Raw genomic sequence first — 16,911 nt, forward strand, 5'->3', positions numbered from 1 at the left:
AATCATTACATGGTCTAGGACCGAAGTATATGCGTGATATGCTCCCACTACATAAGCCTTCTAGACCACTAAGATCTTCTGAGACCAATCTGTTAGTGATTCCCAGAGTAAACAACAATCACGGGAGAGCATCATTTAGTCACTATGCAACAAATAGCTGGAATAAACTTCCTGAAGATGTAAGACTTGCCCCAACTCTGACCACTTTTAAAACTAGACTGAAAACGTTTATGTTCACCATAGCTTTCTGCTAAATCTTTTAATGTCTGCACTGTTTCTTTTTATTATGTTTTTATTCTCCTTGTCTTTCTGTAATGCATTTTAATTTTGCCTTTATTTTCTTTTAATTCTTCTATTTTTTTCACTTAATTGTACAACATGTTATGATGTGAAGCACTTTGAGTCTGCCTTGTGTATGAAATGTGCTATACAAATAAAGTTGCCTTGCCTTGCCTTGTGTTTGGCCCGGTCTGCTGTCGGCAGCTTTTTCAGTGACCTATGATGATATTTACGATCATAGTGATAATGGAAAAATGCACCAAGATCAACTTTGAGTGTTGTTATTGTGAACTGCGATAACATCGTCCCATCCCGACCCGGAACTGCTCCCCTGGTTTAGTCTTTTCTGCACACATCTGCCCTTTTCTATCATGTGACTCTCATTCAATCCATTGAACCAATGGAGTCCCATGCTGGATGTGAGAATGGACCGTGTCTCAGTGATACCCAATCACTCACCGGTGACCTAATTTATCCACAGGAGAGATCAGACAAGTGGAGGGCACGCCCTTTGACCTCAGGGAGCCTGTTCTGATTGGCCCTCGACTGAAGGATGTTCCAGGTCCAGGGTTTGACCATAACTTCTGTCTGTCTTCACCTGGTGACACCTGGACAGAGAGACATGCTGCCAGGTTTGACACACAGTCATACACTATACAGTCATACACACTATACAATCATACACTCTACAATCATACACACTATACAATCATACACTACAATCATACACTATACAGTCATAACACACTACAATCATACACACTATACAGTCATACACTACAATCATACACTATACAGTCATACACGCTATACAATAATACACACTACAGTCATACAAGCTATACAGTCATACACTCTCATACACACGCTACACACACGCACACACACAACCTCTTCATCTTCTCCTTCTCAGAGTGTGTCATCCAGCCAGTGGGCGGGTCCTGGAGGTTTCTACCAGCCAACCAGGAGTCCAGTTCTACACTGCCAACTTCCTGGACGGCTCTATGACAGGAAAGGGCGGGCTCAGATACAGGAAGCACAGTGCCTTCTGTATGGAGACACAGAACTGGCCTGATGCCATCAACCAGGTATGATGATGATGGTGGATCTTTGATCTGGTAGCTTCTAAATATTAGCGATAAAATGTGAGTACTGTTTATACTAAAAGCATTAATAAATAATGAATTAATAATAAGCGCGCGTGTGTGTGTTTTCAGGCTTCATTTCCTGACTGTCTGCTGCGTCCTGGTGAGAACTACAAACACATGACTTGCTTCACCTTCACCATGGTGTGATTGTGACCAACAGGACGGAGAAGTAGAAAGGTAGAACTTCTCAGTGTTGAAGGATGTCCATTCATTGATTGCACATATCATGGCGTACTGTTCAACAGCCTGTGAACAGGTTCAGTTCGGCTAAATGCTGAATTTTCTGCAGATTTTTTTTAATGAGACAAATTGTACTACTCCGGTGCTATGATGTTGTATAATGATGTATAATGTTTGTCATTGTTTTGCAATGAAACTGATTTCTTTTGTATAATTCAATAAAAACCAATGTTTCAGTGAGAATAAAACTGTTCTTTAGTAACGTTACCAAAAAGGTTCTCACTAAATGTTCTTTATCAGTAAATGAAGAAGGTCTCTCCTCTTCCTCACTCAGTGACGTCTCCATCATCACACATCACGCTGGAGATTTTCATAAACTTTTCTGTATCACACACAACAAACACAGCTGTCAACAAGAAAAATAACACATGAACAATATGAAACAAAATATTTGATGAGATAAAAAGCAGCAGTATCTCGTCTGTCTTCCCCTGAACGCACCACATGATGGAGTCACATGACGGAGTCACATGACGGAACTTTGATGAATGTAAAACGAGTGTATGATGTCAGAGACTGCATGTCCCGACAGCGAGCGCCACGTCATGGAAACAAACCACGTAGCTATCAGCTGTGATCCGGAGCAGACTGGAGACGGAACCGTTTCACAGATGGACCAGTAGTCAAACAGAAAACAACTTTTATATGAAATGACAATAGAACCAAGAGGAAGTAGGAAACGTTTAGGTGATCTCCATCCTGTCAGCTTGCTTGAGGAAAAAATTGCAGAGATTGGACAAAATTCCAAACTCGCACATAATTCCTGAATTCCAGTCCACGCTTGGTTGAATTTGCATTAATTTTTGAGATGGTAACAACGTGACTTCTTGGAGGGGCTGTATTCCAGCCTGGACATCAAACAGTTAGCTATAATGGGATTCATGATCCTGTCCACTATAGGTAGAGACATGTTGCCATGGCAACCTCTAATCCATTCACTCCTCCACACCTTTAGCAGCAGAGATTTGATGAATGGTGATAGAACTGTCTGATGTCCAGCAAACACTGTGAGTGTGAGAGGACCGAGAACTCACATTCACAACACTTTGACCAACTCTGACAACTACCAACTTATCAGTCATTTATTTCTTCAAGGTATAATATAGAGAGGCAAAGTCCTCCTCTCGGAATGATTATGAACCATAGACAAATCAACCAATCAAATCACAAAGTGAGGCATGTTTTTTTATTTCCAACATTTATTAAGTGCAAAAGAATATTCATGACATAATTCAGTGACAAATAATAAACAGGAAGATGTCTCTGGATGCAAATTACATTTTGACACCAGAAAGAATTAAAAGAGACAGAAAGGCCATCTGTGAAAATCCCACACAGACGATAAATACACTTTCCTTAATAAAAGAACGTTAATTTCCAACGACGTGGCGGGACGAGTCAGAGATGCGCGCGCGCGCGCACACACACACACACACACACACACACACACACACACACACACACACACACACACACACACACACACACACACACACACACACACACACACACACACACACACACACACACACACAGTCCAACAGGAATGAATGGGGTGTTAAAGTTCAATGCACACAGGGAGTAAAACAACACATCAACTAGATTTTGCAACTACTGGAACCTTTCACAAGAAAAAGTTTTCTCTTTTTGACCGACAGTACCAGATTCAAAACTGCTATAGTGACATTCCCTCTCACATACCATTGTCTTTCCAAACATCTACAAGAGCTGTACAGGCTCACTGTGCCTGACCTCAGACCAGCTTGGAGGTTCACAGATCCTCTTTCAGGACTGACCACGCCTCGTTTTCCCCAGCGGGATAAAAACCTTTCGGATGTGTCAGTAGTACAGAAACTTGTCAAAGCTGTGACGTGGCAGCCAGCTGGCTGCTCGGCCACATGTCGTCCATCCGAATGGAAAAGATGCCCTTTAACGTGTAATACATCAGGTATGATACAGTATCTCTCATATCACCAGGATAATCAGTAAATACATAAATGAATGATACATTTTCTTAAAACACTGGCAGACCTGCCTGTTTCTAACATTAACTTCACTTAAACACAACATGCAATATCTTAAACATTTTAAAATAAGATTGATTTGTTAAGAGAAATGATAGTTGATGATCGAACAAAGTTGATACAGAGAAGGAGGCACTGTTTGGCTCTGATATTCCAACTAATATCTCTTTCTGCTTCCCTGGCCACCACGTTCTTGGCTCTGTAGCTTTTTGCCATTATGGAGTGTTTGCATGTGTCATGTAGCTTTTTCACGAGGACTACGATATTTCTGGTTCAGCCGCGTTACAATTTGATCCGTTTTTCAAATATCTTCCATCGTTAGTCAGACAGTGTAGTAGAAATGCTGATCGTTGGGACTCTTAAAGGAGTCATAACCTGGTTTTATACGTATCCAGCCCCCCTTGGATCGCTTTGGATCAATTCGTAAAACTTATTAGAAAAAAAAAAAAAAATTTAATCAAACATTGAGCTTGTTCTGACCCTTTTTCGTACCGCGATTTTATCACGCGAGATTACGCGCGAGGTTTTGACTGGTCCGGATGTGCATTGTATAATATGTAATGAGGCGCGCGTTGATTCGCCGCAGGAAGGACAGAGCCGGGGGGGCTTGCCTGCATGCAGACTCCAAAACATAATGGCGGCGCTTCGGCGATTTCAGGTAGCGGACGGGGCGGGGTTGGGTGGTGAAAGAGGGGTGGGCTTATGCAAGTAGCCGCCACGGTGACGTCACCGAAGGCGCAGAATCAAAATCTCGTGCTTTAGGAATGCACACCCTTGTGTGCTATTCCTGTTCGGAAAAAGAGCAGAAGCGAAAAAACGGCGCCACTTTCAAACTCCAGCCTTTCAGGCAAGTTTCAACTGAGGTCAAACACAGATATGCATGTTTTAACAAGAGAAATTGCGATTTCCTGGTGATGACTCCTTTAATGGCTTCTGATTCTAGAGGATGTCTCTTTACAGTACTAGTTGTTGAAGTGCCTCCTCCCAGAGGCCCTACATGTTCTGTTTCAAACAGAACTCTGAGTTCATATTTTAAAAACACACACATTATGTGCATCCAACACCAATAGCCAGTTACTGTATGTAAATACTGTATATATGTCAAAGACGTCTATGTATTGTGTAGCAGAGATATCTGGTGAAATGAGCACGCTAACCAGCTAGTCCCGGTCCATCCTGTCATCTAACAGCACTTAAAAATAATAAGAAAATGGATGCATGATTGAATGCAAAATGGCCAAATGAGAAAACAACTTGCTACATCTGGATGAAACACAGCTACAGCACTGTACAGTTGAGTTCCTCTTGCTGTTCTTTGTGATGCATTTTGTTGCCATTGCCTTTTTTCAGTTGGGAGCTCTTGCTATGTTCACCAGCCACCACTGTGTGTCACTATACACATGAAAACACAAACACTCTGAAGGATTAACAGTTTCAAAACATAATCAAAACACAATAACACAGTTAACCAGCAACTGTTATAAGTAAATGGTAGTTCTACCTCTCACCCAAATAAACAACCGGTTGTATATTTAAACTGACTGATCAAAGATTAGTCTCACATGTAGATCTGATTTCCCTCTATGTACCCAAAAGGCAACAACAACAACAACAACTGACCCTGAATCTGCACGAGAAGCACCACAGCATGAAGGCAGAAGGTGAAGACATGTAAGTGTTCACTGGTCTTAACATTACCTCCAAAATCTGGAGCTGAACTCGGACGTTTGAGTGTCTCTGATGCCAAATATAGAGCCATGGAAGTAGAACAAACAGGCCATCTCTCTCATTTCCTTCCCTCCTTTCTTCCTTTCCTCTTTCGCTCGTGTCTGTCTGACAGAACTTTCCAGCAACGGGATGTTGACTGAGACAGACGTGCAGAAGTCAGGCTTTGTAAAGATGAGCACTACAGCCATGTTGCCCAGTTGAACCAACTCAACCTGTTTGTTTGAGTCGATGGGCGTGCTGGGAGACAACGATTCAGTCGATTACAGATTACAATCATATGGATATAGAGCTGCCATCAATGCAGCTGGGGGGCAGGCTGAGGCTCAGACTAGGACTGAGGCCTGAGCTGAAAGTGGGCTGGGGGGAGGGCAGGTCCATGCTGAGCTCATTCAGGTTGGCTTGGGGGTCAGAGGTCACAGTGAGGTTGTTGAGGTTGGGTGGAACAACTAGGGGAGCCGATGGGGGCGCGATGCCGTTGGCCACGCGGCGGAAGACGAAGTGGAAGGGCGTGACCTGCGAGCGGCTGTGGAGCTCAGCCTTGATCTTCTGAGGGTGGGTGTCCGGCGCCAGCTGCTGGCTGCTGCCCTCCATCAGCAGGAACAAGCCGTAGTTCTCCGGGTCCGGCACTTTGAACTTCTGGGCGCACTGCCGACACACCTCCTCCACGGAGGCGTACGGTCGGACCTGGATGGTCTTGGCCGTGCAGCCGCTGTCCAGCTCCTGCAGCGCCACCCGCAGGTAGTTCTGAGGGACAGCCAGGAAAAAAAAGTGGGACAAACATTCTAGCTCACAATTTCTGGGTTGAACTCAGCAGAACTTCACGTCATAGCCACACCTACAATTTCTGAGGACCACCTTCTCAAATACATGAGAAGAAAACATCAAACTGGGCTGTAAATATGTCAACTGTAATGACTGACATATGTACGCTGCCTACCCTCACCCATCACTGGCATTATAAATCCACATTTCATATTTCCTGTCTCCCACATCACTTCTTGGTTTCAAACACCGATCCGTTTTGTGTCGCTGCATCCGAGGGAACATCGGCGAGCTAACCACTGATTATGTTCCAAATCCTACTCCCCACTCACCCTCCACAGAGGTCTTTGTACAGGACTATAGAGGACTACGTTCGGACTATCAAGGATGGCAAAAGTGAAGTCGAAACATATTGATTGCCCCCTGGTGGCTCACTGCAGTATGGGTCATAAATCCCACCCCCCCAAAAAAAGTAGTACACATAAAATATTTTTCCCAAAGATGGTTTCTGTCATTTAAGGTAGATGATGTGTGTTCAAGTGTTCGGACAAGTTTGGTTTTAATTCGTTGTTTTATGCTATACAAAGGAGGAGTTCTGTCATTTTGTTTCAAAGTCGGCCTGAACGGTGAGAAACGATCAATTTAGATTTCGATGGTGAGGCGTTGCCTCTGGAAGAACCAAAAGGGGCAGCCTATAGAGCTGCACACTTCAATCTGAACTGCTATAAAAATGTCTAAATTCAGGCGCTTGTGAGTTTTGCGGTTTCCAGAATGAGCAACACTCATGTGTCTCAAGTCTCTAGCATGCCTGTGGGTCTACCTGGAAGTCATCGATGGACGGCGCTGAGCGCTGGGCGGTGCGTCGGCGGTGCCACTGGTGGAGTGTGTCCCTGGTCTCAGAGCTCAGCACCCTGGCTGCCTGCTCCTCCTGGAAGTTTCTAATCAGGGACATTGCTCCATACGCGCTGGTCAGGTAGTAGCCGCCTGGACACACAGAGGCAGGGGTTAACACGATGCACAGAGAGAACATTTGTTTCTGGGGGGGGGGGGGCAAACAGACCTTCTCCATGGAGCAGAGTGGGGTCCAGCAGCTCCATCATGTAAAGTATCTCATTGTCCAGCTGGGGCATGTCGCACTGGGCCAACACGTAAGTTAGCATGGGCAGGAAGTCATCTGCCCCATACAGACGACCTGAGAGGCAGACAGGCCGAGAGGCAGACAGACAGAGAGGGAGACAGGCCAGGAAGCAGTTTTTAATTGCCTCAGTTTTAAAACCAAAATCACACTGCAGAAAGTGGGCACCACGGTCAGAAGTCTACCAGAGTTGTCCTCCATGATAGTGTAGATGAGTTTACAGACTCTCAGCAGCATGGTGACCTTCTTCTCGGGGGAGTACAGTTTACTCATGGTGTGGAACTTGTGCTTGATCTTCTCTATGGCCACGGGGTCAGGGGGCAGCGTGTCGGCCACGCCCATCTCCTGCGGCTGCCGGGCCTTGGCCAACGACAGGTTCTCCTTCAGCTCCTGCCACGCCCCGCTGCGGACCTGGAACTCCTGCAGGGCCACGCTCACCACAGGCTTAAGGGTCTTCAGGACACACTTGTGCATGGCCTTCTCCAGGACTCGGTCTGGGGGGGACATGCACATTTACTTTTAAGTTTTACATTTACATTTCGGGCATTTTGTCCAAAGCGACTTACAATAAGTACATTTTTAAAAGAAAGAAACCACAACATATTGCCGATATAGTAAGAGCTAAAAATAGAAACAAGTGTTTAGGTGTTAAAGGAAAACACCACCGCATTTCCATACTGAAATATGTTCTGCTCTGATCTTAGACGAGGTGATACATACCTCCCTCTCCTCTGTGCGTGCACTCAATGGCTCTTGCGCGCACTCCGCGCAGCGCTAATTTGCTAGCATGTAGCTTGTCCCAGTATATTCCTTAGGATCCAAAGGGGGGTGAATTTAGAAGCGACCAAGCACTTCCACGTTGTCCCTATTTAAATACGGTTACGTGAGTAGTTACACGACCCAAGTTTGGTTACACAAAATGAAACATGCCAATTTTTCTAAGTGGATAACAAGGATAACTATATAATGTATGGCGGAATAACAACTGGAAGCACTTCGACGTCGGTGCAGTAATATCATCACTCAAAACATGACGGGACTATATACCTTCTGCTTGTTTTCACAACCCTGTACGATGCACGTTATAACCATGATGTTTGATTGTTCACAAACTATCTTACTACAACCTGATGCTTCCTCAACTGTGCACAAACTACTACAGGTAGTGCAGGCGACGGCGTGCAGGTCACGTAGGTTCTATTGACGTAAGTAAGAGGGGAGGGGAGTGATGATATTACTGCGCGGACGTTGAAGTGCTTTCAGTTGTTATTCCGCCATACATTATATAGTTATCCTTGTTATCCGCTTAGAAAAATTGGCATGTTTCATTTTGTGTAACCAAACTTGGGTCGTGTAACTACTCACGTAACCGTATTTAAATAGGGACAACGTGGAAGTGCTTGGTCGCTTCTAACTTCACCCCCTTTGGATCCTAAGGAATATACTGGGACAAGCTACATGCTAGCAAATTAGCGCTGCGCGGAGTGCGCGCAAGAGCCATTGAGTGCACGCACAGACGAGAGGGAGGTATGTATCACCTCGTCTAAGATCAGAGCAGAACATACAGGTCCTTCTCAAAAAATTAGCATATTGTGATAAAGTTCATTCTTTCCCATAATGTAATGATAAAAATTAAACTTTCATATATTTTAGATTCATTGCACACCAACTGAAATATTTCAGGTCTTTTATTGTTTTAATACTGATGATTTTGGCATACAGCTCATGAAAACCCCAAATTCCTATCTCAAAAAATTAGCATATCATGAAAAGGTTCTCTAAACGAGCTATTAACCTAATCATCTGAATCAACGAATTAACTCGAAACACCTGCAAAAGATTCCTGAGGCTTTTAAAAACTCCCAGCCTGGTTCATTACTCAAAACCGTAATCATGGGTAAGACTGCCGACCTGACTGCTGTCCAGAAGGCCATCATCGACACCCTCAAGCAAGAGGGTAAGACACAGAAAGAAATTTCTGAACGAATAGGCTGTTCCCAGAGTGCCGTATCAAGGCACCTCAGTGGGAAGTCTGTGGGAAGGAAAAAGTGTGGCAGAAAACGCTGCACGACGAGAAGAGGTGACCGGACCCTGAGGAAGATTGTGGAGAAGGGCCGATTCCAGACCTTGGGGGACCTGCGGAAGCAGTGGACTGAGTCTGGAGTAGAAACATCCAGAGCCACCGTGCACAGGCGTGTGCAGGAAATGGGCTACAGGTGCCGCATTCCCCAGGTCAAGCCACTTTTGAACCAGAAACAGCAGCAGAAGCGCCTGACCTGGGCTACAGAGAAGCAGCACTGGACTGTTGCTCAGTGGTCCAAAGTACTTTTTTCGGATGAAAGCAAATTTTGCATGTCATTCGGAAATCAAGGTGCCAGAGTCTGGAGGAAGACTGGGGAGAAGGAAATGCCAAAATGCCTGAAGTCCAGTGTCAAGTACCCACAGTCAGTGATGGTCTGGGGTGCCATGTCAGCTGCTGGTGTTGGTCCACTGTGTTTTATCAAGGGCAGGGTCAATGCAGCTAGCTATCAGGAGATTTTGGAGCACTTCCTGCTTCCATCTGCTGAAAAGCTTTATGGAGATGAAGATTTCATTTTTCAGCACGACCTGGCACCTGCTCACAGTGCCAAAACCACTGGTAAATGGTTTACTGACCATGGTATTACTGTGCTCAATTGGCCTGCCAACTCTCCTGACCTGAACCCCATAGAGAATCTGTGGGATATTGTGAAGAGAAAGTTGAGAGACGCAAGACCCAACACTCTGGATGAGCTTAAGGCCGCTATCGAAGCATCCTGGGCCTCCATAAGACCTCAGCAGTGCCACAGGCTGATTGCCTCCATGCCACGCCGCATTGAAGCAGTCATTTCTGCAAAAGGATTCCCGACCAAGTATCGAGTGCATAACTGAACATAATTATTTGAAGGTTGACTTTTTTGTATTAAAAACACTTTTCTTTTATTGGTCGGATGAAATATGCACATTTTTTTAGATATGGATTTTTGTTTTTTCTTTACTTTTTTGCCAAAATCATCAATATTAAAACAATAAAAGGCTTGAACTACTTCAGTTGTGTGTAATGGATCTAAAATATATGAAAGTCTAATGTTTATCAGTACATTACAGAAAATAATGAACTTTATCACAATATGCTAATTTTTTGAGAAGGACCTGTAGTTCAGTATGGAAATGCGGTGGTGTTTTCCTTTAAGCAAGTATACCTTAAGTACAACAGTGCTATGATCAAAATGCTATAGGTAAGTTGTTAGTGGGTCATGCTATGTAGAGTCGAGGTGAAGTCTGAACAGGTGAGTCTTCAGTCTTTTACGGAAGATGGCGAGTGACTCTGCTGTCCTGACATTGGTCGGGAGTTCGTTCCACCACTGAGGCGCCAGAACAGAGAAGAGTCTGGACTTTGCTGAGCGACATTTGTTTGATTTCAGCGATGGTGGTACCAGCCGGCCAGCTGAAGTAGAGGAGCGAAGTGCTCGCTTCGGGGCGTGAGGTTTGACCAGTGTTTGAAGGTAGATTGGTGCCGTTCCATTGATGGCCCTGAAGGCCAGTGCCATCGTCTAATAATTTAACACCAATGCTTTTGGTTTGGGAATGAAGCCAAACCCAATTCAAACTTAACCATGATTTTGATCTTGATAAGAGCTTGAGTCAGGACAGCATGGATTACAGACACGGATGAATTTACAACAGCTCTGCTGTTTGTTTTGCTGCTATCTGACCAATCAACTGCAGGATGACTATATATGAAGATAACAGCATTGTACATGAGGCCATAGATCACTCCGACTGGTAAACATCTACTCATGTCCCACCTCTGATGATATGCATGTAGCTGCTCTGTCTTGCTGTCACTCATTTCCTTTCAGAGCAAACACAGCGCTCAAGGTTAAAACCACACTCCTTATTGTCCTGTGAGTCAGGACCTACAAGCTTCCTGGAGACCAAGGTCAGACCCTGACACTTGCTTGCTTTGTCACACGTGAAACACAAGTTCTCATTCTTCACCTGCGTTCACCAAGTGTGTGGTGTGTGTGTGTGTGTGTGTGTCCACCAGGGGTCGACATTTTGAGAAATTGGTAGCCAATTTGCCCTTGGTTGCTATTTTTGCCACCCCTGTGCATTGTGGGACAGGATGTTGAGGTGAGATAGGGTAACAAGTATCTGGGCATCCACATGGACAACAGTCTGAAGTGGAAGACCAACACTGAGGCTGTATACAAGAAGGGCATCTTCCTGTATGAGGAGAAGCGCTGCATCCAGTCACAACAACTTTCAGAAAGCCGGCTCTGTAAATGGGTGAATAGCAGACGCCTTGTAAGTCGTGGTGGAGAGGACACTGAACAAAATCACAATACCTCATTTGTATTGAATTCGAAACAAAAACGGCAAGATATTTCAGAAGAGGAAAGACTTCCTGTGGTGTTGTGAGGAGCAGCACAGAACGCCACAAGAAGTCTTTCCCACAATTAGTCTGTGTCATCAAACCGTACAAGTCCTCTGCTTTCTGCAGGCCGGACTGCTGAGTCACCAGACCCCGAAAAAGAACCCCAACGTCATGAGCAATATCACTTCACCAGGTGCATTACTATTAGAAATCACTGTGTGTGTGTGTGTGTGTGTGTGTGTGTGTGTGTGTAAACGTTCTTTAATTAAGGAAAGTGTATTTATACTTGGGCTGCACGTGGTGTAGTGGGTAGCACTCTCGCCTCACAGCGAGAGGGTCCCGGGTTCCTTCTGTGTGGAGTTTGCATGTTCTCCCTGTGTAAGCGTGGGTTCTCTCTGGGCTCTCCGGCTTCCTCCCACAGTCCAAAGACATGCAGGATGGGGATAGGTTCATTGATGACTCTAAATTGCCCGTAGGTGTGAATGTGAGCGTGAATGGTTGTCTGTCTCTACATGTTAGCCCTGCGATGGACTGGTTACCTGTACAGGGCAGGGCTCCAGACTAACATTTTTCACTAGGAGCACAGTGGCCCCTAACTTAAAATTTTAGGGGCGCAAGCAGAAAATTTAGGAGCGCACACCGAAATCGACTTGCAAAGTTTTCCTATAATTTTCACTGTATTACTGATAAATGGAGTTGCACTGTCATTGCACAGGTCGCGGCACATTTTATGTTTCAGACTGGCACTGTGTTTGGTCAATGTGTCATGTTTTAATTGTGTAGTGCCAGTCTTGTCGGCAAATTGTGTGTTCCCCGCATGTTGTGGGTATCGACAGCAGAATTTGCAGTTCATTGAATTCGTCTGCCTGAAATACCTCAGCCAGGTGAACTCGCGGAGCCACTCGTCGCGAAAGCTGAATTTCCTGGCTTTTTTCGCCACGACCGTCTCCTCACAGTCTGAGTCGGACTCATTCTCGACGTTTGTGTCCTCCGGAACATTATGTTTAAAGGCGGGTCCACACCGGACCGAAAATCGGCGTCTTTGAGAGAGTCGGCGTCCGTGACATGAGTCTCCTTGGTGTGGTCGCGCCAGTCGGCCCACGTCGGCGTTCATTTCAGCCGATTCAAATGTGTAATCCGCCATTCGAGTCGGCCATATTAAGTAGCCCGACTTCATTTACCGACGCGAGTCGGACAGTCGGTGCGGTGTGGACCGGCCTTAACACAACTGGGTAGAAAGTACGAGCTGATAGTCGGCTTCGCCGCCATTGTCCATTGTTTTGATGCCGGTATGTGAAATCTGTGGATTCGCGCGATAACCCCAAAGAACCGCCTCTTTTCACATATTAGCCTATCACAGTGGTCATTCGCCCCCCCGCTCTCACGCACATTGGCCAGCCGTCTCCTTTCTTCTTCTTTTGGAGTTAATGTCGGTTGGCAAACCAGCTCATTTTTGCATTGCAAGTTTGTCAGCAACAAAAAATATAAAAAAAATAAATAAATAAAAAAAACAGCAAATTTACTGGTCGCGCATGCGCGAGTAGATTCAAAATTTACTCGCACTGTCACAGATTTAAGTCGCAAAATGCGACCATTTGGTCGCAGTCTGGAGCCCTGCAGGGTCTACCCCGCATTCGCCCAATGATAGCTGGGATCGGTTCCAGCTGTTGGACATTAAACCTGTTTAATATTTGTTGCAGGAGTGATGTTTGAAGATTGCGGCCCAGGCTGCGTGACACTGCAGAACTTGTGTTGCTGCGCTGACGTCAGAGTGCTCAGGGATCTGTTTTACCGACATGGTGAAGCAAATTAAGTGGTTTTGCTGAGGGTGGAAAGGTTTGACCAACCCGTCAACATCAAAAACAAATGTGCAAAGTGATTCAGCTGACAAGGAACGAGATGAACCAGAACACAAAGACAAGAAGGGCCATTTGAAAAGTCTTCAACAAGTATCAACAGCCTCTTCTACAAGTCAGCACTGAGTCCACAGCAGCTTTTAGCAGCTCAGCTCCTGCAGCCCAACAATGCTATCATAACACCAACAGGATGTATGCAGGGAGGGAGGCCAAACCACACTACTGCTGAATAAGGGCAGCATGCGTGTGTGACTTTCCTCCAAATAAGGGTGAAGTCAGCAGTTTTTTTGGCTGAGCACATCTGCCGACACAGATTTTACTTTCCACCCGAGGCCGATGGCATCCAGCATCTGCCATTCACAGCAATCAGTCTCTGTCAGCCATTAGGAGCGCTTGAATTCCACACTTGCTGGTCTTACTGGAAACTTATCTCCACACCCACGTTGGCGCTACATGCCCACACCTCTGCTAGAAGTGAACCAGACGGTACAGTCACACTTCCTCGTTCTACCACTCCACACTGGCCGAGTGTTAACAGGGAACCCAGCATGTGGTGTTTTTTTGACATGAAGATTTGGAAACCAAGAGGATTCTTTGGTCATTGTAACTAAATGGAAACAACCATTTTATGTTCCCGGTGAATTCCAGAACTAACTGAATGTGTACAGAACAACAAAAAGAAACAGGTTTTCTGTGCAGGGATTCCCAGCATGACCTGCAACAGGTACAACTAATGTTTTATCTCAAAGTCTGCCTTCTTCAAAGCAGACACAAAAGAGACTAATGATGATTAAAAGCATTTTTTGTTAAACCTCCTCTGTGTCTAAATTTGGTTACACTATTGAATAAAGCTGTTACTTAAATGTATTTATTGACTAATCTGCTCATTATTTTCTCAATTCACTGATTTATCATTAAATTTATAAATGTCTTGCATCACACGAGCTTGTTGAAGTTGATGTATTCAAATATCTATCTATTTGACAACGTCGACCACCACATCCTCCTCCACCGTCTCCACTGCGATACAGGACTAACACTGCCTTGGACCGGCCCACATCCTACCTTTCCGGAAGGATTGAGTACGTCAGCTTGGGGGAAGCCAAATCCAACACACACGCTGTCACATGTGGTATCCCTCAAGGATCGGTGCTGGGTCCAACCCTACCCATCCTGTACATGCTCCCCCTCAGCCGCATCATCAGCCAGCATGGAATCTCTTTCCATTGCTACGCTGATACACAACTCTACCTCAGAACAAACCCAACCACCCCTGCTGCTCTTCATCTTCGTCCCCACCATCCTCACTGACCTCCTGCCTGGAGGAGATTAAGGCCTGGAACTGAAGATCTTCCTTCAGTTAAACAGCTCCAAAACTGAAGCAATTCTTGTCGGCACCCCACCATCAGGTCCAGTCATCCCAAAAAAAAACCATCACCTTTTCCGGAAAAGACATCCTCTTCTCATCAACAGTTACCAACCTTGGTGCGAGACTGGACCCTCACCTTACCTTTGACCATATCAAATATCTGTGCAAGTCGTCCTTCCACCTCAAGAACATCGCCAAACTCCATCCCACCCTCACTCTTTCTGATGCCACAAAACTCGTCCATGCCTTTGTCTCCTCCAGGCTGGATTACTGCAACGCACTTCTCATCGGGATCCCTAGCAAGAGCCTGCAGAAACTCCAGCACATACAGAACAGCGCTGCTAGGATCCTGATGAGAGTGCGTGTACGAACACATAACCCCCATCCTTCATGCCCTTCATTGGCTCCCTGTCTCCTCCAGATTCACTACGAAATCGCTCTCCTCGCCCACCAGTGCATCTACTTCAAAGAACTCCTCACCCAACAAACATCAACCATGAACCTCTGCTCACAAAATACCAACCTCCTCCACCCCCCAGAACCAAACTCCGGACCATGGGAGACCGCCTCCTGCTCTGCTGCCCCTCGTCTGTGGAACTCACTCCCAGACCACCTAAGGGCTCCACACGCTGCCGAAGCCTTCAAAAAAGACCTAAAGACTTCTTTTAAAAAAGCTTTGAAAAAACTGTTTTTATGCTTACTTTATTTTATACTCTGCTTTTATTCTGTAGCACTTTGTGATTTGTAAATGACAAGTGCGTTATAAATAAAAATGTATTATTATTATTATTATACAGTCAAAGTTCCCAAATTCAGAGCAATTCACTATAATGGAGAACTAAGAAAATCCGCAAATTACCACAAGCTGGAACCAGTCAAGTGTGGGCAAAAGTGCTTGAACAGTTACTTCAATGATAAAGCAAATTAATTGATAACTAAACATAATATAGTTGTAGCCTTAGTACATCGTGAGGGCCTGGAGGACGGAAGACCATCAAGATTTCGATTCTCTTAAGGCGAGTCCACACCGGACCGAAAATCGGCGTCTTTGAGAGAGTCGGCGTCCGTGACATGAGTCTCCTTGGTGTGGTCGCTCGAATCGGCCCACGTCGGCATTCATTTCAGCCGATTCAAATGTATAATCCGCCATTCGAGTCGGTCATTCTTTTACCATTCTGATTGGTGGAGGCTAGCAGCTTGACTAGCGAATCAGTGAAGCCCGGAAGTGATGATGGTAAACATACCAGATAAACAGTGGAATCAGGTTACATTTTAGATTTTAGATTTTTCCGTTCAGAGAGTAATCACAACTACAGTCTACAACCTCATTCTGCTGACAACAGTGACTGGTGAGGACAGCGTGCTCTGTGTTATGGTCTAGAGAGGACCGGCTACTTCCGGTTTTCGTGTTTTTTGGCCCACAATACAGATTAGCGCCGCCTGTTGTTTTGGAGACATTACATCTCGCGCAAGCACGGAACGTATGGCGTCGGCTGTAATTCCGTAGGTGTGAACCACCCATGTCGTTGTTCGAGTCGGCCATATTAAGTAGCCCGACTTCATTTACTGACGCGAGTCGGGCAGTTCTTCCGGTGTGGACACCCCTTTACACTTCTCTGAGCCCAGTCCTCCCTGGATCCCCACAGGTTTGTTACAGTGATTAAAAAAGGGAATGCAGTGCCAACATTCTTCACTGTGGGATCAAGTTACTGTTTAGCTCAAAAAGGGGAGAAAGGTCCAGATTTGCAGACATATTAAATAGACTGCTCAAAGTTAAGTTCAGGTTTCTGAGTGTAGTTTCACTCTCACCATAAGCTTTCGGCACTTAAGAGGAAGGGGAGGGTGAGCGCTGACCGCTCTGCGTTTCCGTGTCCTGCCCCGGCTTCAGATGAATTCTCAGTCTCTCTGTGCAGGAAACAGACGGGTCTGCTTATCTGCGGTCAAAACAGCCAATCACAAGCAAGGCAGGAC

At 45.4% G+C, this 16,911-nt stretch overlaps 2 protein-coding genes across 2 annotated transcripts in view; one reads left to right on the top strand and one right to left on the bottom strand.

Moving 5' to 3' along the window:
- Positions 1-1,760, top strand: part of galm (galactose mutarotase) — a 44,802-nt gene extending 43,042 nt beyond the window's left edge. The window contains exons 8-10 of the mRNA XM_084021675.1: positions 761-911; positions 1,193-1,367; positions 1,497-1,760. Of these exons, the coding sequence (XP_083877801.1) occupies positions 761-911; positions 1,193-1,367; positions 1,497-1,574 (404 nt within the window). The 3' untranslated portion in view covers positions 1,575-1,760. The remainder of the gene's footprint in view (positions 1-760; positions 912-1,192; positions 1,368-1,496) is intronic.
- Positions 1,761-2,839: 1,079 nt separating this feature from the next.
- The window catches only part of LOC311021184 (ras and Rab interactor 2-like), a 57,745-nt gene continuing 43,673 nt past the window's right edge, over positions 2,840-16,911 (bottom strand). Inside the window, exons 9-12 of the mRNA XM_084021607.1 lie at positions 7,502-7,810; positions 7,242-7,373; positions 7,002-7,165; positions 2,840-6,163 (exon numbers count right to left, since the gene is read on the bottom strand). Of these exons, the coding sequence (XP_083877733.1) occupies positions 5,693-6,163; positions 7,002-7,165; positions 7,242-7,373; positions 7,502-7,810 (1,076 nt within the window). The 3' untranslated portion in view covers positions 2,840-5,692. The remainder of the gene's footprint in view (positions 6,164-7,001; positions 7,166-7,241; positions 7,374-7,501; positions 7,811-16,911) is intronic.

Source organism: Eutrigla gurnardus (assembly GCF_963514095.1).
Source record: "Eutrigla gurnardus genome assembly, chromosome: 11".
Taxonomy (NCBI): domain Eukaryota; kingdom Metazoa; phylum Chordata; class Actinopteri; order Perciformes; family Triglidae; genus Eutrigla; species Eutrigla gurnardus.